This window comes from Aotus nancymaae, unplaced genomic scaffold (genome assembly GCF_030222135.1).
Source record: "Aotus nancymaae isolate 86718 unplaced genomic scaffold, 86718_ANA_hifiasm-v0.15.2.pri h1tg000033l, whole genome shotgun sequence".
Taxonomy (NCBI): Eukaryota; Metazoa; Chordata; class Mammalia; order Primates; family Aotidae; genus Aotus; species Aotus nancymaae.
Window position 1 is genome coordinate 9,186,726 of NW_026988447.1, and position 25,532 is coordinate 9,212,257.

General features: G+C 37.8%; 1 protein-coding gene across 6 annotated transcripts in view; it reads left to right on the forward strand.

Annotated features, from left to right (window-relative positions):
* GASK1B (golgi associated kinase 1B) overlaps positions 1–25,532 on the forward strand; it is a 51,845-nt gene that overhangs the window by 7,802 nt on the left and 18,511 nt on the right. For all 6 annotated transcript variants that reach the window (XM_012448479.3, XM_012448482.3, XM_012448481.3 and 3 more), the window contains one exon: positions 9,942–10,156. In XM_012448479.3, coding sequence (XP_012303902.2) covers positions 9,942–10,156 — 215 coding nt within the window. The remainder of the gene's footprint in view (positions 1–9,941; positions 10,157–25,532) is intronic.

Sequence of the window (25,532 nt, forward strand, 5' to 3'; positions counted from 1 at the left end):
GACACCATTTTGGTAGCATTTAAGCATTGTACTATTTTTCATGCCCAGCATGGAAAATGCATTATGTATGCTTTATTTTTAGGATGCTGCTTTATTGCCACAGAGCTGTCAGACTGAATTAAGGTAGCCTAGTTCCAGGAATTCTGTATGTCAAGGCTGCTTAGATGACAAACTGCAGGCACCCAACAAACTTCCATTTAAATTCATTGTAGATCCCAAGTTGCTCACTGTTTTCCAGCTTGTATTGCCTCTTCGTATTATAAAGTAGGAGAAATATGTTGTGTATTTTGCACCCTCTTTTCAAGTCTATGCAAGCAGCACTGTGAGTTCTGGGTGAATGTGCAGTTGCCAAGGCAGAGGGATGGCAGCTTTGAATTTCATGTTGTTTCAGGCTCTCAGGTAAGGACAGAGTCATTTTGCAGGGAATGTGGAGAATAACACAGATGTCCCCACAACTTGGAAACATACTGGCTTCCACATCCTAGAAATCTTTGACATATAGGCAAACTTTCTGAAAATATTTATTTAGGAGTATATAATCACGTTTTATTGTTCTAAAAGTTGGCTTGAAAGTATATTGTGTTCTTCCTCAGAAAAGCCCTAAGTCTATTTCCTTATGAATCAAATTGAGCTGGTCAGCTTAATACATTCATTCATCAGCGAACAAAAGTTTGCTGAGCCTCAGTTCGAAGCAGTGCTGTGCTCCAGTGTCCTCTTGTTTGCTCACTACATAACTTCATAGGCAAACGGGGAACCGGGCAACCTTCTCTGCTGTGCTTCTGTAATTTGTCCCTTGGTCCCACACACGGCTGGGATAAAAGGGGCCATGAATGGTTGCCACAGTACTCTCAGTGTAAGAGATGCATGTGCCTTAACTCCATGCAATCTCTTGTCTTCTGTAGGATCACATTTATCTTTTCTTCCTTTAACACGTATTTATTGAGCATCTGCTATGTGCTAGCCAATAGTCTAGTCACTGGGGCTGCATCAGTGAACAAAACAGTCAGGAATCCCTGCTCTCTTGGAGCTGGCAGTAGCGGGCCATGTGTAAATTCAGTGTTCTAAAGGAAATCTTACTGCCACTGATGGGAGGATTGACTGAGCACCTCTCCAAACTCAAGGCTGTGGCATCTTCAGTGGGAGTGAATCTGCTGCAGTCTCTGAGTTAATGTAAGGACCACACAGGTGCAGGGGGCCTAGATAGCTCTTCCTACTTAAGTTAAAGAAGAATCATTATAGGTTCAGTACAATTTGTTTGTAGTCAATTCGATTCAATGGCATTTTTATGTGTGAGGCACTGTCCTAGGTACTAGGGAAAAATGGTACACTTTGTAATTCAAATAGCTTTGTGTTTGGAGGTGTGGACAGGCAATGTAGACTCCTTGCGAGTGAATCCTGATTCTGCCACTTGCTAGCTACGTGACATGGGATAAGTTACTTAATCTTTTTGTACTTTATATTTTATTAGTATAATAGGGATGATGATAATAAAAACAATGATGATAACATTACTTACCTTAAAGTTGTCATGAGAATTAAATGAGTCAATATATATATAATATAACATTGCTTGACACATACTAACACTCTTTTTTTCCTGAGATGGAGTCTTGTCTGTCACCCAGGTTGGAGTGCAGTGGTGCAATCTCGGCTCACTGCAACCTCCACCTTCTGGTTTCAAGCAATTCTCTTGCCTTAGCCTCCCGAGTAGCTGGGATTACAGGTGCCTGTCACCATGCCCGGCTAGTTTTTGTATTTTTAGTAGAGATGGGGTTTCACTACATTGGCTGGTCTGGTCTCAAACTCCTGACCTCGTGATCTGCCTGCCATGGCTTCCCAAAGTGCTGGGATTATAGGTATGAGCCACCGCTCCAGGCTAACAGTGTTTCATACCATTTCTAAGCTGATGTAGCTCGTTGTGTTTTGTTTCTTTAGATTTTCTTAGTTGGTTTATCTAGATTGATGTTTACTTGAGTAGAATAAATGGACATCTAAAATTTTCATTTAAAGAAAGACCTTGGAGCTTATAGTGGTTAATAACAAGCTCTCTTATTTTTGGAGTGCTAGGCAGTTTACATTCATTATCTTATTAAATGTCACAACAGTCCCATACATCAGATGTTCTTGTACCGATTTCCTGAGGGGAAACTGAGGCTGAAAGAATAACATATGTCCCCTCAAAGCCCACGGGTAGCATGCAGTAGGGCTGGGATACAGACATGGGTCAGGAGGACTCCTAGCCTCATTCCTTGGAGCTGTGCCTTACTACCTCCCGCTCTCCCTTCACATCACGTGTGAGCCTCCAGTGACTGCAGTCTTGGGCTTTCCCAGCTAATCATACATCCAGATTCTAACTGACTTTTCCCATCGCCTTATCGTCTGATTCCTGAATATAGCCATGATGCCTCACTGTTCTCCTTCTCATGATAGTGTGATCTGGGGTCAGAAAAAGAGAGGCAGTAGTGTTCCACCACCCCCATTTTCATCGTCCCAGTGTATTAGAGATGCATGGGGGCAGATAGTTGAGCACGAGCTGGACAGAATGAGGGCAATAAAACCTCTGCACATCCCTGCCTCTATTTCTCAAGTTTTTCTCTAATCCTTCCCAATTCATATAGAGTGAAGACAGTGAAATTACAGCTTACTAGGATGTCACCCCAGACAAATTTTTTATTCTGGGTCCATGGACCATTCCTTAGGCTCTAAGAGCTATACGTGAACATTGGGGGATTCTGAAAAATGCATTCAGAAGTTTCCAGTGCTTCCTTTGCTCTAAACATTGAATCAAAAGTTGGAGATCTAGGGCCAGGCGCAGTGGCTCATGCCTGTAATCCTAGCACTTTGGGAGGCTGAGGTGGGCAGATCACCTGATGTCGGGTGTTTGAGACCAACCTGACCAACATGGAGAAACCCCTTCTCTACTAAAAATACAAAATTAGCTGGGTGTCGTGGCACATGCCTGTAATCCCAGCTACTCAGGAGGCTGAGACAGGAGAATTGCTTCAACCCAGGAGGTGCAGGTTGTGGTGAGCCAAGATGGTGCCATTACACTCCAGCCTGGGCAGCAAGAGTGAAACTCCTCAAAAAAAAAAAAAAAAAAAAAAAAAAGCTGGAGATCCAGAGGACAAAGAAGTAGTCTCTGTTCCTCAGAGCTCTCAGATTGGAAGACAGGAGACAGTTAAGCAAACCTACCTTACAAAAAGCTTATGATAACAACGTCAATGGAGGTATTTTTAGGAAGCCCTGTAGGCACAGAGAGGGAGAATTTAGCCTAGAATGTGTACGTGGGGGGTTGAGTGGGGAAATTATAAATACTTTTGGAAGAGATAATGCCAGAACTGGTTCTTAAAAGTCACTGTGGGTTGTGTGAGAGATGGGATGGGTGCAGAAAGTATAGAGAGAATAGACTATGAAAAACATGTGAAAGCAGAGTGTGTTCAGGAAATTGCAAATAGTTCTGAAAAACAACAGAGTAGTGTTTGGGGGCATGATGTGAGTTAAGCTGTGGCAAGTGCAGAGTAAGTGTGTTTTATATCATGTGTGGAGCATGGACTTTATCTTAAGAAAGTAGGGAGTCACTGAAGGGTTTGAAGAAGGTGAATGATGTCATGGGCTTTGCACTGTAAGAACTAAGAAGGTCACTCAGGTCAGGAATTCATGGTTCCTTTAACTGGCCTGAAAAATGCTAGATCGCGGAGGACTGAGTCACCCTGATGTGACCAAGACTTAATCTGCAAAATGTGATTGTAGAGTCTGGCACGGTGACCACATCATCACCACCCTCCGAAGTCAATTTTGATTCCTGTTTTTTAAAATGGAATATTGAGACAGGAAGAGTGTCGGAGTTTCCATGCATACACCAGACGTCCAGGGCAGTCCTAGAAAGCAGAAGTCCCTGCCCATTAGTCAGAACAAAGAAGAACGCTTTGTTTTCACAGGAGAACTGGCAATTTAGATTGTTTAGGTAGTTGGTGATGAATGAAGTCACAAGACATTCGCCTTTCCTGCTTCCTTGACTTCACCCTTAGATAATTCCTGAGGAAGTATGGAGATTATTTCAACTCTGTTCGGCCTAGAGAAAACAAGCTATGAAGTAAAAAACAGTTAGGTAAATAAATATATGAAATGTATTCTGAATCACTCAGAGACCTATTTCTTTTTTAATTTAATTTAATTTTAAGTTAAAAAATAATAATTATGTATATTTATGGGCACAATGTGATGTTTTGATATATGTTTACAATGTGGAATTATTAAATTAGGCTAATTTAAAAATCCATCACCTTACTTTTTTAAAATTTAAATATAAATTAATTTATATTTTAGGCTCCTTCATAGGATCATCATTTTTTTTTGTGGTAAAACATTGTAAATATATTTTTTAGTGATTTTTATATATACAATGTATTTTATTTATTATAATCACCATTCTGTGCAATAGATCACTAAAACTTATCCCTCCTGTTAAGTGAAACTTTGTACCTCTTGCTCAACACTGTTTCCCATCTAACCCCCTTTCCCAGACTCTGGTAGCCACCATTCTACTCTCTACTTTTGAGTTCAACTTTTTTAGATTCCACATATAAATGAGGTCATGCAGTATTTGTCTTTCTGTGCCTGGATCATTTTGTTTAAAACAGTGTCGTCCAGGTTCATCCATGTTGTCACAAATGATAGGATTTCTCCCTTTTTAAAGTTATGAATAATAGTATTCACAATTTTTTAGGTGAATTATTTTTTAAGTTTGAATAAGAGTATGCCATTGTGTATATGTAACATAACACATTTTCTGTATCCATTTTCTGATGATGGACACCTAGGTTACTTCCATATCTTGCCTATCATAAATAGTGCTGCAGTGTAATCCCAGCACTTTGGGAGGCTGAGGTGGGGGGATCACGAGGTCAAGAGATCGAGACCATCCTGGCCAACATGGTGAATCCCCATCTCTACTAAACATCCAAAAATTAGCTGGGTGTGGTGGTGCGCACCTGTAGTCCAAGCTATTTGGGAGGCTGAGGCAGGAGAATTGCTTGAACCCGGGAAGTGGAGGTTGCAGTGAGCCAAGATCACACCACTGCACTGTAGCCTGGGTGACAGAGTGAGACTCTGTTTCAAAAAAAAAAAAAAAAAAAAAGATAGTGCTGCAGTGAACATAGGAGGCAGACATGTCTTTGGCATATAGATTCAACTCCTTTGGATAGATACCCAGAAATAGGATTACTGGATAGTGTGATAATTCTATTTTTAGTTTCCTGAGAAATTTCCATACTGTTTTCCATCATGGCTGTATTAATGAAAGTTCCGACCAGCAGTGCTAAGGCTTCCCTTTTCTCCACACCCTCACCAACACTTGTAATCTTTTGTCTTTTTGATGATAGCCCGTCTAGCAGGGGTGAAGTCATATCTTATTGTGGTTTTAAGTTGCTTTAGGACAAGTCCCTAGGTCCAGGACTTCTTTGGCCATATAAAATCTATGTGTATGGAATCTACAGACTCCCACCTCCCCACCTACTGTTTTCAAAAATCATGAAAACCTTATGGAGGTTTATTTCTCATTGCATTAAAGTTTTCCTTCAATGCATTGTTGACAGTTGCGATGGAGCCCAGCAGAATTTGTTTCCTATAACAAAGATGCCACTCAAGTTTGACTGGCCTATGTTTTCTTCAATGGGTATTGTAGAGTTGTTTTTATTGAAGGACTCTGAGCTGGACTGTCACTTCCTTTTTATCTTGTTCACCAAGAATCTTGGAACATGGCCCGTGCAAGAGAAATAACTTTTGATTTCAGAGCTCGAGACTTTTTTTTCTTATTTTTGCTCAGTGACAAATGCATGCAGACATTCACAGCCCCACCCAACATGCTTAGCATTCACCTATAGTTCCGCAAAGCCACTCAGCCGGTGCTTAAAGTGAAGGGCATTTAATAAATCTAGACAAAGAAGATTGTGTAAAGCACTCATTCTAAGTGAATTTTCATGTTCATCTTCTCAGTAGAATGTCTTCTTTGTGCTTTTGAATAAAAAACGACTTGGGAGAGCATCAAAATTCAGGGGAAATATTCAGATTTCAGGAAAAAAAATCAGCTTTCTTGGCGAGTCTCATTTTTTAGGACAGCTGTATAACCTTTAATTCACATGAACACCCACGTATCTTTTAAAACCCGCTTTCTCACCACTGTGACAGAATGTTATCTCTTCACTATTGAGACTTCTCTAGAGAGTCCAGTACTGCATCATTTTGACAAACCTGAATGTGGAGAGATGAATGCTTCTCATCTCTGAAACACTTCAGGGTAAGTTGCTTTAACCAGTTTCCTGTTTTCAGAGGTGATTTTTCTGTCATCTCTTCAAATCCATCAAGGTTCATTTAATTCTTTCAAAAGCCATATGTTTAAAAAAAATGGAAATCTCCTCACAGTAGCACTCATTGCTCTGAGATCTGGAGTTATACTGACTACTGTTATTACCTGCAAGGACCACACTCATGTATCTGTAGCAAGAAGGCCTATATGTGGAAAGGAACCGCAGCCCTCTGTGACTCAGTCTAAGTCTTACTGCTCACCATGCTTTCTTCTTGTTCTCTGGAAATCCCCTTTCCTAAGGCACACTGATTTCTAGCAGGGCAGGAAAGAATGTCTTTATGTGATAGTTGGCATTCAAAATATTTTGCTGAGGGAAAATGGATGGATAGGGAGAAAAACCCAGGCTATTAATTGAAAAACAATTATGCTTATCAGCTGAACACTTTCTTTGGCAGTTTGAGAATGGGTTTTTAATAATTAGTATAGAAAATGTATCATTCCAAAAATTTGATGATCTGAAATAGAGAAATGGTGACTGACATACAGTATACTCATAAACTAAATTAGAGGTTAATGTATAGCCTGTGGGTCAGAAATGGCTCACTGCCTGTTTTTATTTTTGCGAACTAAAAATGGTCTCAATAATTTTAAATGATTGAAAAAAATCAAAAGATTAGTAATATTGCTATGACCCTGGAGAGACTCAGATGAAATTTCAGTTTTAGCATACATAATAAAATGTTAATGGAATAGTTACGACCACTTGTTTATATATTGTCCATGACTCCTTTTGTGCTACAACAGAGTTGAAATATTGCATAGTTGAATAGTTGTGGTATTTTAGGCCCTCAAACCCTAAAATATTTACTATCTGCCTTTTATACAATTTGCTGATCACTGGGCTAGATTATTGCATTGCACTTAAAGTGGTATTATTTAAAAATAATTAGAAGAAATACTTATAATATTTAGTGAAATAATTATGACAAGTTCTACATATAAGATGATCCCAAATTTCTTTGCGTAATTTTTGCCTCTTTCTCCTGGTAGAAATGTAAGTTCCATGAAAGCAAAAAACTGCACATTTATCTATTTATGTATCTATTATATATGTAGCTTCAGTTTCTAGAACAGTGCTTAGTGCACAGTAAATGCTCACAGTGCTTAGTGCACAGTAAATGCTCAAGTCAGTTGAAGCCTGATGAATGATGTGATTGTGTAATATATGTATAGTAGTCATCAGAGCAAAACCTTTCCGGGGCATACATTTATGTTAGGCACCATGCTGGGAATTTTAGATGCACGATCTCATTTCTTCCTGACAAGGTACATTTTTGCTCCCATTTTACAGATGAGAAAAACAAGGTTTAAAAAGGTTACATAACTTCTCTAACATTACAAAGCTAAGACATAATGTGACCAGAATTCTCTTGGATTCCAGAGTCAGAGCTCTAACCATAAGTTATACTCTTTAGAAGAAAAATTCTAAAAGCAATTTACCTCTTCAGGTGAGAAAGAAAGGGACAGAAAAATACTGGAGGTAAATATACAAATAACACAACCAACTACTGGGAGATGAGGTTATAGGTTATTTTTATTTTCTTAGCTATACATTTTTATGTTTTTCTATATTTCATAAAATGAATGGGTTTACCTTTAATTAGTTTTACAGTAAGAAATAATGTTTCTAAGGGAAGAAAAACAGCCCAGCAGTTTTCGATTTGTTTATGTAGATCATTTCCATATTTCTCCAAAGGCATTGTATGAATTGCTGAGGAAACTGCTGTCATCTGACTTGTGTATTAATTTGTGTTGAAGTTCACTGTTAGGTTTCAACTCCCTCTGAATGCTTGCTAGCCCTGAGCGTGCAAAGTGCTTTTTGCATGTGTATAACTTTGGTTCAAAGACACTGATAGAGCTTCTTGGTGTTTATTTTTAGACGCCTGAAGTACACATCTTTGGAGACTGTGTATGTGTTTTCTATTCGTATTTGGTTATACTGGCCCAGTGCTGTCTTCCACCGTAGGACGTACTACTTTTACCTGGAATTCATTCTTTTAAATAAATTGGCATAGTATTTGGAATATGCACATTTAAAATTACTTGTATCTAAGAAGATAATTAGGTCCCAGGAACCCCAAATCATTTACTAAGGTAAAAAGAAATTGGAAGGAGAGAGAGAAGGCTCCAAATGGAGTTCTTTTGTATGCCTCACATTTCTTTCTCTATTCTCTTAGTTTTGCAGCAATGATTGTGGCATATTTTCCATAATCCAAAAGACTTTCCACATACCCTGGCCTACATTGCAAGGCTAAAGTGAGAAAGATTGTTCTTTGAACAGAACTGGAATGCAAGCGATCAGAATGATTTAAGTGAATGTTATTAAAACCACAAAGGTTAGTGTAACACCAAACTCATGAGTGGTTAGAGAAGAGGACTGTTTCCTGTGTTAAAGACTGGAGATAAGAATTCTACAAGATGGCAAGACAGTAAGGTGGCAAAATAAAGTTTCTAGTAGACTGTAACCTTGTAGATCGAGAACATCTGAGGCTATTTAAGAGAGGTTTTAAGAATTCCTGTAACATGTCTGAACATTCCCTTTGTAATTTCAGAGGTCTCCGTTGTTCAGGCCTGTTAAGGATGAGCTAAGTGGGCTTTATCGGATCTTTGTAATTTAGTTGTTTTTCTCAAGTGCAGCATTCTGATTTTTGAGTTATAAGCAAAGCTGCTCAACACCATCTCTTTGTGCCTTTATTGGGCAGAAATGGAAGCTTGGGAAGTGATGTTACTGGTTTTAAGGTTGAAGTGTTGTTTAATGTGTCTGAATCATGGTTTTCCTTGTTTATGATTATTTCACTGGGGCCCATATTCTTTATACAGTTTAGCAATGAAAGAAATTGCATTTCTAAACCTCCAAGAGTGAGATAAAACAAATTAAGTGACAGCTTTAAAAAAAATCACCCATGCACATGCAGTTGAAGAACTGACATTTGCTTAAATGCACTTTGTTGAGGTTATGTGTGAATAAATGATCCCTTACCAAGAGCACTGTTGTGCTTGCACAGTTTCTATCAGAAAAGAAAAAAACTCTTGCCTCTTTTTTTTTCTTCTTCGGAAATTACAGTGATTGGTGTGAACCATACAATTTCACTTTTAAATTTGCGACTTCTAAAAATTCTTTTTCTTCCTGACATCATAATGTGGCCTTAGAAAATCAGACAGTTGTTATTACAAATAAAGAGCAGCTCCACTCAGACATTGAATAGACAATTATAAATGTCTGGATTCTTTCCCGTTCTGTGGTGGCTGCTTTTAGATGTGGAATAAAACCACATTAACCATAGGACGTTGTTATTGGTGCTTAGTACCTATTCCTGCCACATCTATCAAGTATCTTGTTAAAAATATTTTTTCATCATCTAACAATCACTTTCTGCTTTATAAGACTTAGAACAGGAAGCACTGAGGTATGAAAGTATTAAAACATCAGAAGACAAAGGGACCATAAAATATTGCCGAATCATACTCTCACATTTGATAGCTGAGAGTGAGACTGTGAAAGAGTGAATGACCTGTTCAAAGGTATACACTGCATCAATAGTGTGCTCAAAGTGTGTTTGTTTTTCTGATTCCACAGATGGCCGCCCATGTCCCGTCATTCTCTGGGATGCATCTTTATCTCCAGCAAGTAATGACACCCATTCTTCTGTTAAGCTCACCTGGGGAACTTATCAGCAGTTGCTGAAGCAGAAGTGCTGGCAGAATGGCCGAGTACCCAAACCTGAATCGGGTTGTACTGAAATACATCATCATGAGTGGTCCAAGATGGCACTCTTTGATTTTTTGTTACAGGTAAGTTTATCAAATCAAGCAAACAGTTATCTAATACTGGTGCTGAGATATATTAGCCTGACACTAAGGATTGTTCAGAGCCTGGAGTTTTTATGAAGCCGGTGATAACACCTATTAGGTTGGTCCAAAAGTAATTGCAGTTTTGGCCATAATGGCCAAATGCAGATGAAGCCTCCAGGTAGCAGGCTCCAGAGAGAGTAGATCGTAAATGCTTCTTATCGGACTTAAAGAGGTACCAGACTCTCAATCGCTCCTAGACCAAGAAGAAGATCTGGAAAGGGAAGGGCATTCTCTACAGAATGTAGATTTTCCCCATAAGTGACACCTTTGCAGGGCCATTTCAAAATATATCAAAGAAATACATTTTGGGGTAAAATAATTAGATTTCTTTCAGAGCCCACTGTCTGTCATGTTGGTATCTTATTGCTACAGAGTCTGTTTTGCCAGTCTTAAGTTCTGTTTTAATGTTAATGCCGTTCAACTGTGCCTGCACTCCAAAGGGAGGAAGATACAAGGAGGCATGCCCAACCACCCATTCCCAGCATGGCCTGAACTAGTGTTTCAGGTTTACTTTTATTTTTTAGTTTTTATTTAAAAAATTTTTAATAGGTTTTGTGGAGACAGGTGGTGTTTTCTTACATGGGTACATTCTTTAGTGGTGATTTCTGAGATTTTGGTGTATCCATCAACTGAGTAATGTACACTGTACCCAATGTGTAGTCTTTTACCCTTCACTCTCCTCCCATTCTTTCTCCTGAGGCCCCAGAGTCCATTGTATCATTCTTATGCCTTTGCATCCTCCTAGCTTAGCTTCCACTTATGAGTGAGAACATATGATGTTAGGTTTTCCATTCCCGAGTTACTTCACTTAGAATAATGGTCTCCAATTCCATCCAGGTTGCTGCAAATGCCATTATTTCATATCTTTTTTATGGGTGAGTAGTAGTCTGTGGTGATATATATACACACATATATCACATTTTCTTTATCCACTTGATTGATGGGCGTTTGGGCTGATTCATAGTTTTGCAACTGCAAATTATGCTGCTAAAAAAATGCGTGTGCAAGTGGCTTTTTTGTATAATGACTTCTTGTCCTCTGGGTAGATAGCCAGTAGTGGGATTGCTGGATCAGATGGTGGATCTACTTTTAGTTCTTTAAGGAACCTCCACGCTGTTTTCCATAGTGGTTGTACTAGTTTACACTTCCATTAGCAATGCAAAAGTGTTCCCTTTTCACCATATCCAGGCCAACGTCTATTATTTTTTGATTATGGCCACCCTTTCAGGAGTAAGGTAGTATTGTATTGTGTTTTTGACTTGCATTTCCCTGGTTATTAATGATAATGATGTTGAACATTTTTTCATATGTTTGTTGACCATTTGTATATCTTCTGAGAATTCTCTATTCAGGTCCTTAGCCCACTGTTTGATGGGATTGTTTGTTTTTCTTTCTCGCTGATTTGTTTGAATTCCTTGTAGGGTCTGGATATTAGTCCTTTGTTGGGCGCACAGTTTGCAAAGATGTTCTCCCCCTCTTTGGGTTGTCTATTTACTCTGCTGATTATTTCTTTTGCTATGCAGAAGCTTTTTTGTTTAATTAAGTTCCATCTATTTATCTTTTATTGTTGTTGTTGCAATTTGCTTTTGGGTTCTTGGTCATGAAGTCCTTGCCTAAGCTGATGTCTAGAAAGGTTTTTCTGATGATATCTTTTGGAATTTTTATGGTTTCAGGTTTTAGATTTAAGTCTTTCATCCATCTTGAGTTATTTTTGTATATGGTAGGAAATGAGGATACAGTTTCATTCTCCTCATCCAAATATGCATGGGATGTGTTTCCATTGGTTTGTGTTACTTATGCTCTCTTTCAGCAATGTTTTGTAGCTTTCCTTGTAGAGATCTTTCACCTCTTTGGTTAAGTATATTCCTAATTATTTTATTTTTATTTTTTTGCAGCTATTGTAAAAGAGGTTAAGTTTCTGATTTGATTCTCAGCTTGGTCATTGTTGGTGTATAGCAGAGCTGCTGATTTGTGTACATTAATTTTGTATCCTGAAGCTTTACTGAATTTATGTGTCAGTTCTAGAAGTTTTTTGGAGGAGTCTTTAGGGTTTTCTAGGTATGCAATCATATAATCAGTGAACAGTGACAGTTTGACTTCCTCTTTACTGATCTGGATGTCCTTTATTTCTTTCTCTTTTCTAATTCCTCTGGCTAAGACTTCCCGTACTATGTTGAATAGAAGTGGGGAAAGTGGGATACTTATTTTGTTCCAGTTTTCAGGGAGAATGCTTTTAACTTCTCCCCATTCAGTATAATGTTGGCTGTAGGTTTGTCATAGATGGCTTTTATTATCTTAAGGTATGTCCCTTCTATGCCAATTTTGCTGAGAGTTTAATCATAAACGGATGTGGATTTTGTCAAATGATTTTTCTGTATCTGTTGAGATGATCATGTGGTTTTGTTTTTAATTCTGTTTATGTGGTATATTACATTTATTGATGTGCTTGCATATGTCAAATCATCCCTGTGTCCCTGGTATGAAACCACTTGATCATGGTGGATTATCTTTTTGATATGCTGGATTGGATTAGCTAGTATTTTGCTGAGGATTTTTGCATCTTTGTTCGCCAGGGATATTAGTCTGTAGTTTCCTGTTTTTTTTTTTCTGTTGTGTCCTTTTCTGGTTTTGCTATTGGGGTGATACTGGCTTCATAGAATGATGTAGGGATGATTCCTTCTTTCCCTATCTTAATGGTGGAATAGTGTCATAGGATTGGTCCCAATTCTTCTTTGAATGTCTGGTAGAATTCAACTGTGAATCTATCTGGTCCTGGACTTTTTTTTTGTTGGCAATTTTAGAATTACTGTATTAGTTAGGGTTCTCTAGAGGGACAGAACTAATAGAACAAATAGAATAGATGTATATATGAAGGGGATTTTATTAAGGAGTATTGACTCACACAATAACAAGGTGAAGTCCCACAATAAGCTGTCTGCAAGCTGAGGAGCAAGGAAGCCAGTAAGTCCCCAAATCTCCAAAGTAGGGAAGCTGACAGTGCAGCCTTTAGTCTGTGGCGAAAGGCCTGAAAGACCCTGGCAAATCACTGGTGTAAGTCCAAGAGTCAGAAAGCTGATGATCTTGGAGTCTGATATTTGAGGGCAGGAACCATCTAGCATGGGAAAAAGATGAAGGCCGGAAGACTCAGCAAGTCAGCTCCTTCCACCTTTTCTGCCTCCTTTATTCTAGCTGTGCTGGCAGCTGATTAGATAGTGCCCACCCAGATTGAGGGTGGGTCTGCCTCTCCCAGTCCACTGACTCAAATGTTAATCTCTTTGGCAACACCCTCACAGACACACCTGGGAACAATATTTGCGTCTTTCAATCCAATCAAGTAGACATTCAATATTAACCATTACAATTGGCTTTTCAATCCCACTGCTTGTTATTGATCGTTAAGAGTTTGTATTTCTTCCTAGTTTAATCTAGAAGGGTTGTATATTTCCAGCAATTATGTTCTTCTCCTCTAGGTTTCCTAGTTTGTGCATGTAAATGTGTTCATAGTAGCCTTGAATGATCTTTTGCATTGCTGTGGTATTGGTTGTAGAATGTCCTTGGCTTAGAGATTAATTCAGTTGTTTGGGGGCTTAGAATTTAATTTTGGTTTACATAATCCTGCAGTAATCATATACATCATAGCTACCATTTATTGAGCTATGAGGAATATTGTCTTACCCCATTTGGGAGGTGAGTAAACTGAGGTTTGGTGAGGTTAAGTATCTCACTCAAGTTCTTACAACCCCTGAAGGCTGGAGCTGGGATTTGTTTGGATCTGTTAATGGTAAAAGTGTCTTCTTTCCAACATTCCACACTGTGTTTCAGTGGTCACTTGGCCATGTAACTTATTTTCCTTATTTTCTTTCCAATTAAATTTATTGCAGTTTTTTAAATGAAGATTCTACATTAGAAAATAATAATGTAGGGACATGGATGAACCTGGAAACCATCATTCTCAGCAAACTGGCACAATAACAGAAAATCAAACACCACATGTTCTCACTCATAGGTGGGTGTTGAACAATGAGAACACATGGACACAGGGAGGGGAGCATCACACACTGAGGTCTGTAGGGGGAGACTAGGGGAGGGACAGTGAGGAGTAGGGAGTTGGGGAGGTATAACATGGGGAGAACTGCCAGATATAGGTGACAGGGGGATGGAGGCAGTAAACCACATTGCCATGTATGTACCTATGCAACAGTCCTGCATGTTCTTTACATGTACCACAGAACCTAAAATGCAATAATATATATATATAAAATAAAAAATTTAAAAAAAGAAAATAATAAATACCGCCATCTATATAATTGTGTGACTCCAGACATGTTATATGTTTTTCTTATGACTCTTTTCTCCCTTTGATAAATATCTCAGTACTTTTCTCCACCTCCTCATTCTGATTATTGCCTTTCCCTTCCCCCATTTTAGAAAAAAAAGTTTATGTTGTTGGATTGTTAACTAGTATCTTGTTGAAATTTGGAATGGCCTTAGGACATTTGCTAAACATTCTCCATTTGTTAGTTCATTTTTTGTGTGTGTGAGTGTGAGTAGGAGGAAGAAATTGGAAAGGGACAAAAATGTAGGAAGAAAACCAGTTCAGTAGAGAGTCACAGTCTACAAAATAGGAACTTTGACGAAGGAGAAAAGGACCTCTGATGTTAGTGGTACAGAGACATCAGCAAGGACTGAACTGGGGAGTAGAACATTTGACTTTGCAAGGAGGTGGTCAGCAGCCACCAAGTTCTGCCTCCTTAAAGAGTGTTCAAGGGTCCAGCTATGAGGCTATAACTGGTTTTAAGCATTATATATGCATTATTTTATTATTCAGATTCATTAATGTACTAGCTCTGTGAAGTAGGCATCCTTTCTTCATTTTACAGGTAGGAAAACTGAGGCACAGAGGAGTCTGAGATTTCACTTTACTTGGAAGCTAACAAGTTAGTCTGCCACAGTTTGATAGATGTTAGCAGAAGATATGAGACTCCCGGGTCAGAGACAAATGATTTTCTTACTCATGATATAGCAAGTGGTATGAGTTTTATGCTTCCTTCCCTCTCAAGTTCTATTGGGGTGATATAGAGTGGCCTTGGTGAATGCTTCAGATAGTGTGTTTATGTCAGTGCTGAGGGACTCTAAGCTTAGGAAACCCCTCATTCTATAAGGAACTGCTATCTAACCTGTCTAATATTTGCCTCAGAAAGACACATTATCTTGATTATCTTTGTCAGGAGACAAATCTGCCCTTCATCTCAGAGGGAGATACTCTCTGTTTGCTATGCTAACACTCTTCAAAATACATGCAGAATAAAATCTAATGTAAGATGTGCAGAAATGCCATGAAGAATTGTCTATCAACAATTATCTAACTTGTTTAATGTTCACAGCTAGTAAGTTCCTATATCAAATCTGGTTAGTGGTAGATTCAATATTTTTAGCAATTGTTGTGTAACTACTACCAAGTTATCCTCGGATTAATGAAATAAGTTGATACGATAAAATGTAATAGTAATAAAGTGAAGAATGAATGAAAGTACCTAGGGTCAAGTAGGTAATAGTTTTCACTATGAGGTCAAGTGTTTGGGGAGTGGTAAGCAGAGATGTTGAAATTCCTGAGAATGATTAGGACAATGTAAAGTAAATTATGAACCTGGCAGTGAAGTCTATGAGAAAGGACCTTGAGGTTTGAAGCTGATGAGCATAAGAGCTAACCTATTGTGAATAGAGGGCAAACCCTTATGTTCTCTAGTGATACGTGTTTTATTTTAAACCCCTCAACTAAATCTCATTCTACCCTACTGCCTTTATCATTCTCTTTTCTATTGAGGGAAGCTCCATTTATGCAACATCTATTGTGTGTTGTAGTGTAGAAAACAACCACAATGGTAGCAAAGTGGTACAAAGTGATCATCCTCACTGTCCTACTTCAAGTTTTTAAAAAACTATTTAGTTAAGGAAACATAGTGCATGAAACAAATGATAGATCCATCTAAGAATTACTGGATGACAATATAAGTTCTAATTTTTTTGAGGTCAAACAAGGAAAAGCACTTGGCCATAAAATAGTGAGGGAGGAAGAGTTTGAGTAGGATTGTAGGTTATCAATGATAGAGAGGATAGGGAAAAGTTTGAGTAAGAATATAAGATTGGTACCATTCATACAACATTCAGGGCATCTGAAATAAACCATTGGAAGCAGAGTTCTTTGAGAGGAGTAGTAATGCTTGCTGCCTCTAAGAGATATGATTCAACATAGAGGAAGAGAGATGTTTCTCCAACATGTATGTTTACTTTGTAATTTTCTACTGTTCATACTTATTCCTGACTGAGCAAGAGCAAATTCCAGCTGAGCCCCAGTCTTCTTCTGAGTGCATCAGCAGCTTTAATCATTATCGTACCTATCCCGTCTGTGACTTTGAGGATGAATCTGCACATGTGAAATCACTGTTAGGAGTTTTCAACAAAGATAAATATTTCACATCTGTTTCCCCCTCTGCCTGGGGTGGGAGGGTCTTTCTCTTTTTTGATACTCTATAAGGTTGAGGTCTCTGCAAAAGTTTACTGGAACTTGCTCAAATTATAATACCAAGATTGGAGCTCCTGATTTTGGCTATGACTAAAGCACAAAGCTAAAATCAGAAGTTAATCTGATTGTTATCAGTTAATTTGGTTAATATTTACAAAACTAATATTATTTGTCAAATTATATATGTAGGGATGGCAACTGAGAGAATGAACTTACACATTTTGTTTATTCGACATTTATTTATTTCCCACAGTGCAAAAGGTTAGAGGCTAATTTCCTGTAGATGTTGCAGCATTTTACAATTTCAACAGTAAGGTATGAAAGTACCTCTTTCCTTTTCTCTTGTCAACTGTGGGAAGCGGAAAACAAATTAATATATTTGCTGATCTGTGGATGGTAATGGGGTCTTATTTATATTTTTTAGTTTTTCATTTTGAGTGATATTGAGGATATTATATTTTCTTTCCCTTTTTTAAAATAGAGATAGGGTCTCACTCTGTTGCCCAGGCTGGAGTGCAGTGGTGTGATTATAACTCACTGCAGACTTGGTCTTTTGGGCTCAAGCAATCCTTCCACCTCAGCCTCCTGAGTAGCTGGGACAACAGGCATATGCCACTACACTTTTAAAAAATTTAAAAAAGCTTTTTTAAAGACAGGGTCTCATCATTTGCCCTGTCTGGTCTCAAACTCCTGGGCTCAAGCAATCACCTGTCTCGGCCTCCCAAAGTGCTGGGCATGAGCCACCACACCCAGCCTCTATTTTCAAATATTTATTATTTATATTTTACTTTCTGTGAATTGCTTGCTCAAATCATTGTGCCTTTTTATTGCATTTTATAGCTTTTTCTTATTGATCGATAAAATTTTTTCTGTATTTTATGAAAATTAACCTTTATCTATATGTCTTAAATAATTTTTCTTACTTTGTTGTTCTTCTTTTGACTTTGCTTACAGAAGAGCTTACTCCAGAGAAGTTTTACTTGTTTTTAATAAAATCATATCTTGATTCTTTTACTTCCTGTATTCACTATCATAAAAATTTTTTTATTAAAATTTTTTTTTTATTATTTTTTGAGACAGGGTCTTGCTCTGTTGCCTAGGCTGGAGTGTGTTGATGTGATCATAGCTCACTGCAGCCTCAGTCTCCCAGCTTAAGTGATCATCTTGCCTCAACCTCCTGAGTAGTGGGACTATGGGGATGCGCCACCATGCCTGGCTAATTTTTTTGGTTTTCAGTAGAGATGGAGTGTCACTATGTGGCCCAGGCTGGTCTTAAACCCTGCAGCTCAAGTGATGTTCTTGCCTTGTCCTCTCGATGTGTTGGGATGACAGGCATGAGTCACCATGTCTGGCCATAAAATATTTATAGAACAATATTAATCAAAAAAGTTTATTGAATAAATAAACAAATGGACAAACTTAGGCCATTTTTCATGAATGCCGTAGTAAATAGTTATTATTATTAATACACTCTTTCTTATCAATTACACTAAAAATTTTATTTTAAATCAGAATAAATGCTTAATTTAAATGGTATTGAGGAATGTATTGGATGGATATTTGTGAACAATCTTAGAAAAGTTATGCCTGAAGCAAACTAAAATCATTTGCTCTATGATGCCAGAGCAAGAGCAAGGGAATACAGAATCCAGTTGTTAATTTTCTGCACACAGCATTCTTTTTGTTTCACCCATTTAACGAATCTACATTCACAAAGGCTATGCCATTTTACTGGGTCTGTAAAATGTGAGAGAAACACAAGTAATCTTTTATTCTTAAAGCGTGGGGGTACAAACTGCCTAGACAAAAATTCACCTCCATTAGGATGACAAAGAGAAGTATTCTAGAGAGTGTTTGAGTTTCCAAGATTTGGTCAAATTTCTGTCAAAAGATTATATAAAATAACAGGAGCACATTCAGGAGGTAGAAAACTTGCTTTTTGACCAAAGAGACACTATATTGTAATGGTTAGGAACTGGGACTCTGTAGTCAGTTATATTTTAGTCCCAATTCCGCTACGACTGATTTAACCTCAAGAAGTTGCTTGAACCTCTCTCTGCATTGGTATCCTCATCTGTAAAACAGGAATAATAATGGTGCATATGTAAATATGTCGTATACATAAAGCATTTAGAATGATGCCTCTAGTACATGGTAGGCCCTCAGTAAGTATTGCTTATGAATTAAGCAACTGATCATCCAGAAATAAGAGTAGAAATAGGTAAGAATTAAATAAATTATTTTATCATTATTTTTATTTATTAAATTATAAGCCATTCTCAAATAATTTCATTTCTTTGTATTCTTATGGACTTTCATACTTATATGCCTTCGGCTCTTAAGTTTAAATTATATTTGACTAGTCTGTCTTGACAAACTGTAAATTTCTCAAGGGCAAGTCCCTGTCTTTTTCAACTTTGTAACAATTTTATTAGCAGCAGAGTGTCTGGAAATGTCACACTTACTTAGGGCATGGTTTATTGAAAAAAAAAAAAAACTACTTAGTTACATTAAAATATTAAGTCCAAAGTATCAGATTAAAAATGTTAAACGTAAAAGATATAAAGTGTTCTCACAATACAGGTATACATAGTTTTGTTAAAGGAAGAGAATTAGAAGTTTAGAAAATAAAAGAAACAAGTAAAAAATGTTTAATATTTTCAATATTTGATGGAGTTCTTGATATACTTACATTTTCTAAGAATAACTGTTTATTTAATGATGACTTAATGGGTGTTAACATGGAGGGGGACCAACAAAGATGTGTCTTGGGACATATTTTCTTCTATCATGAAAAAAAAAAGCTGCATATATTTCTTTTCACTTGATTGTAACAGACTTTTTTGAGCTCTTATCTGCTCCAGACACTGAGTAGGTTTAGTACTGGTAATAAAAGACAAATGAGATCATTTCCCTGACCTCAAGAGTTATACAATCTACTAAAAGAGACAGATAATCACAGCAGAATATAGCAAGTGCCATAATTGCATTAAGAGTAATATTTTATAGGAAGAAATAAGGTACTATTGATTATTATTGGAGGTTCGAGAGCGTACACAGAAAATGTGATGTAATCTAGAAATGGAAGAACCTGCAGAAATTAGGTGAATACAAGAGATGGAAAGAGAGTTTATGAGAGAGAGGAATTTTAGCAAAAGGTTGAAGGTCTGAAAAAGTTCATTGAGTGGGAGAAATGGTGCTTACAGAAATATCCTGTTTCCTAAGAGTCATTTTCTCTCAGATGGCTGTGAGTAATAAACTTGTATTCATAAATTCAACAGACAAGAATATGAGTTGGTATGCCTTGCCTCCTGGATTTGTCTTATTTGATTTAAGTCTGTCCTCCTAATTCTTACCTGACTTCTAAAGAATTATTTCCTGAATCTAATGAATTAGATCAAGAGGTGTTCAACTTTGACCTACTTTCTCCTGTTTTTGATTCTGTGCATTATTTTTTCCACTTAATGGTATGATAAAAGTAAGAGTAAAAATTCCAACCAATCACCGTTGAAACAAGAGGGAACTTACTACTGTTCATGGAAAGATCTTTGTTTCTGCAGGAACATTCTATTTGGATGACAAAGAAAGATTCCAACGATGTCCTCCTTGGTAGATGATGAGGATTTTTCTCCTGCTTGATGCTCAAGGGTCTTGCGACCAACTTTCAGAGGCCAGTGAGAAAACACACTCACAGGCAGGTGCTCTGACAGCAAGAGACGTAGTGCTCCAGGGTCCTGGACATTGGGATTTCAAATAGTTTCGGTTGGTTTTATTGCTTTGCTGAATCAGAATACTGCCAAACTAAATGACCTCTAGCCATGTATTTATTGGTAAGTTCAAGCAAATGAATGAAATAGTTTCTCATTTATTTTCTAGAAAACAATGAGATAATGTAGTTGGATGTTGCCTTGGCTTCAAGTAGCAAAGAAAGTCTGGGATTAGTTGTCAGTATTGGTTAGCATGCTGAATTGGTTGGGATCTAGGGAGCAAAAATTGTCAGGGATCAGAGGGTTTAGAGAACAATATACTTCTGCTTTTTATTATTTTTGAGGCATTTCCCCAATTTTTTTTTGTGTGGAGGCAATTAGGGTGGTTCATTTGGTTACAAGGAGTCACTTACTGAGGTAAAGGATATGGGAGTGTATGATGTTAGGCATTAAAAATGTAAAATTCCAAACTTTCAGGTATGGACATAAGTAACCACTGAATGGCATTGTGGTTATTATAGACTTCTAATTGTGTACAGCTAAGTTTGTCGTAAATGAAATTCAAAAGTCTGACTTAGACAGTTTCTACTATATATATTTCCATAGTTTGTCACTAGGAGAAATTATTTCAGCATTGACGATGTTACTTAACATAATTAATGATACTACTTAATAAAATAATGATGTTATCTTATTTAAGGAAGTCTCAGAAGACTTTCCAAATTATCTGGCAATGTTACAATTTTATTCTTCTGAAAACTGCTTGCAATAAGTGAGCATATTGGCCAGAAAACTTGGTATTTATTGGGAACCTATGATGTGTTTATTGCTTTATATGTTTAGATGTATAGAGACAGGGGAAGTGATGTAAAATAAGTACATATACAGATCTACTTATAATATCAAGGAACATGGAGTTTTTTTTGGTAGGGAAATAATGTAAACAAATGGTAAACCATGACAAGAAAATACTTTTATTAAAGGAGGATTTGGGTTATTTTAGTGTTGGTAACAAGATTTGACTTGTGTTTTTATTTTATTCATTTATTTTATTATACTAAATTCAATTTATGACACTTTATTTTAAAATACATCATCACATTTCAGGAGACAGCACAAAGGATATCATTTTTTAATGCAAGTGTAACTAAACAGTAATTTACTTTAAATAGCAAGTGGCCACTTCATCCTCTCAAACTCGATGTCTAGAAGTAAATTTGTTACCTCATCACCTAACAATTTGCCATCTTGACTTGCCTATTTTTATTCATGTCATTACTATTTTTAGAACATGCCAGGATTGAGATTTTTATGTCATCTTTTAATATTTCTCTGCTTAGTGTTTCATATTCAAGTAGCAGTGAACTTTGATGTTCCTCAAAGTCATTCCTGTCACTTTTTTCCTTTTCATTTCTGTTAACGTTACATCAGTGAGACTTTTGTCAATGTAGATCAAGATACTGTAAGAGACTCCTAACTAATCTCCTGGTCTTTAGTCTTACCCAACTGCCAATTAACGTGCAAATCATTGCTGAATTTATCTTTCTTATTTCTCTTTTAGTCATATTGCCACTTGCAAAATAAAATGTCAAAAGACTTCCATTTGATGGGAAGATAAAGCTTAAATTCTTTAGTGCATTAAAAAATTATTATGGAAAATTAAACATATGCAAAGGAAGACAGGATATTTTAATAAACTTTTATGTGCCTGTCACTCAGCTTCAACAATTATCAGCTCATGATCCATGTTGTTTAATCTCTATCTCTACCTACTTTCCACACCCACATTAATTTCAAGAACATCATTGGCATTACATTATTTCATCTGTAAATATTTCAGTATGTATCCCTAGAATATAAAACACATAAGCACATTACTATTGTCACATCCAAAAGAAAATTGAGCAATAATTCTAGTCAAATATCCAGTCAGTGGCCAGATTTTTATTTCATAAGTGTCATTTATATATTTCAGTTTGTTTATTTGAATCAAGATTTAAATAATGGCTACACCTTGTGATTGATTTGTGTGCCTTCTAATCTATGGACTTCATCTCTGTATCTTGTCTTTTCCCTTTCGATGTCTTGTTGAAGAAACCAGATAATTTGTCTTTTAGAGGTCATGCTCTAGATTTTGGTGGTTGTATTTTTGTGGTGACTTTCTTTTGCCCTTCCGTTGTCTACATTCCCTATAGATTGGTGTTGAATTAATGAATAGGTTTAGATTTGATTTATTTCATCAAGTCTTCTTTGTAGATAGTGGTATGTTCTTTTATCAGAAGACACAACATATCTAGTTTGTGCTTCTCTTTGTGATAATAGCAGCTATTGATGTTCACATTGATCCACCAATTCACTGGGAATTGAAAAATGATTTATTAATTATATCATTAATTCTTCATTTATTAGTTGGACCACTAATTTAAAGAGGATTTTCACCTCATGTTCTGTTTGGTTATCCAGGGGTACAGCTTATATAGAAAAAAATAGCATGGCTTTTAATAAGTCCCATGACTTAATTTGCTAACTTTCCAATCTTATCTGCCACTATTTGCTCATACTGTGTGTGTGTGTGTGTGTGTGTGTGTGTGTGTGTGTGTGTGTGTGTGTTGCAGTCTGGTCTATCCACTATTGATTGAATATGACCCACACTCTTGTTCATGGTCTATTCCCTACTTCCTTTACTGGTAGAGATCACATCGGTCTTCTTTGAATGTTTTACGGTGTGGAGCTGCTCGTTATAATATTTGGTGCTGTATGAAACCACATCATATAAGGCTGGTTTCCATGGACCTGCCATTTAGGTCAAATTGGAACAGGGGTTATCATTTTTACATAGATAAGAGGAACTTCAGAGAATACTTCCTGTGTAATCAATTCTCAATTGTTCTGTGAGCCTCAGTCATCATTTGAGATTTTGTAATTTGCTTCTTGAATCTGACAAAATGTCATTTCCATGCCTGGGACCGACTGTACTCTTGTTTCTCAGCAAGTGTGTTTCCTTCCCAGATGTTCCTTTGGTTGATCTGCACATTCAGTTCCTCTTCATGGTCACCTCCTCTTTACACTTAGTGACTCTTTTAGATTTCACTCTTCCAAGGACAATCTGGTCTAGGTAGTCTGTAAAATCTGCCTCCAGAAGTTGACCTGCTATATTCCACCTCTCTTGAAATGTTAGGCCTTCTAAAAACCTTGAAGAAGGTTAGGAAAACAACAGTAGAACTATGTGAGCCTATAGCAACTCTCTTCTGGCTTGTAGGGTTTCTGCTGAGAGATCCGCTGCGAGTCTGATGGGCTTCCCTTTGTGGGTAACCTGACCTTTCTCTCTTGCTGCCCTTAGCAATTTTTCCTTCATTTCAACCCTGGTGAATCTGATGATTATTTGCCTTGGGGCTGCTCTTCTTGAACATCTTTGTGGTGTTCTCTGTATTTCCTGGACTTGAATGTTGGCCTGTCTTGCTAGGTTGGGGACGTTCTCCTGGTTAATATCCTGAAGAGTGTGTTCAAGCTTGGATTCATTCTCTCGGTCACATTCAGGTACACCTATCAAATGTAGATTAGGTCTTTTCACATAATCCCCTACTTCTTGGAGGCTTTGTTCATTTCTTTTCACTATTTTTTTCTCGAATCTTGCCTTCTTGTTTTATTTCATTGAGTTGATCTTCTTCTGCTTGGTTGAAAGATATCCTTTCTTCTGCTTGGTCAATTTGGCTATTGAAACTTGTGTATGCTTTGTGAAGTTCTCATGGTGTGTTTTTCAGCTCCATCAATTCGTTTTTATTCTTTTGTAAGCTGTTTATTCTCATTAGCATTTGTCAAACGTTCTTGGTTTCTTTGCATTGGGTTAGAACATGTTCTTTTAGCTCTGAGAAGTTGGTTATTACCCACTCTGATGCCTGTTTCTGTCAATTGATCAGACTCATTCTCAATCCAGTCTTGTTCCCTTGCTGGTGAGGAGTTGTGATCCCTTGGAGGAGGAGAAGCATTCTGGTTTTGGGTGTTTTCATCCTTTTTGCTCTGGTTTCTTCCCATCTTAGTGGCTTTATCTACCTGTGGTCTTTGTAATTGGTGACTTTTGGATGGGGTCTCTGAGTGGACTTCCTTTTTGTTGATATTGAAGCTATTTCTTTCTGTTTCTTAGTTTTTCTTCTAACAGTCAGGCCCCTCTGCTGCAGGACTGCTGGAGGTCCACTCCAGACCCTGCTTGCCTGGGGATCACCTGCGGTGGCTGCAGAACAGTAAGGGTTGCTGCCAGTTTCTTCTTCTGTTATCTTTGTTCCAGAAGGATACCCAGAAGGATGTCAGCCTGAGCTCTCCTTTATGAGGTATCTCTTTGGATATATGGGAGTCAGGGAGCTTCTTGAGGCGACAGTCTCTCCCTTATAGGAGCTCAAGTGATGAGCTGTGAGCTCCGTTGTTCCGTTTGGAGCTGCTGGGCAGGTGCGTTTAAGTCTGCTGTAGTGGAGCTCATAACAGTGTAATTTCCTAGATGCTCTGTCCTGGGAAGGTGGGGCTTTGTTTATAAGTTCCTGATGTGCTGCTGCCTTTTTTTCAGAGATGCCCTGCCCAGCAAGGAGGTAGCCTAGTCACAGTCTGCCAGCAGAGGCATTGCTGAGTTGCTGTGGGCTCTGCCCAGCTGCTGTGTGAACTTCCTTGTGGTTTTGTGTATAGAGGTATAGTTAGAACTGCCTTGGTAATGGTGGCCTGCCTCATTAATGGCGGACTGTCTCTGTAATGGCAGACTGCCTCGGTAATGGCGTTTTGCCTCGGTAATGGCGGACTGCCTCGGTAGTGGTGGACTGCCTCGGTAGTGGTGGACTGCCTCGGTAATGGCGGACGTACTTCTCCCCACAGAACTGAACCATCCCAGGTCCAGCTGTGCTTGCTGTGAAACTCTCAATCCAGAACATTTCAGATTGCTGGTCTTTGTGGGGCTAGGACCAGCTGAGCCAGATCACCTGGCTCCCTGTTTCAGCCCCTTTTTTTTCAGTTGAACAGGAGACTCTGTCTCCCAAGCGTTCCACTGGCCAGTTGAAATGGCGCCCAGATTTGTGTGAGTTTTTGTGTGGAGACCTGCTGCGCCAAC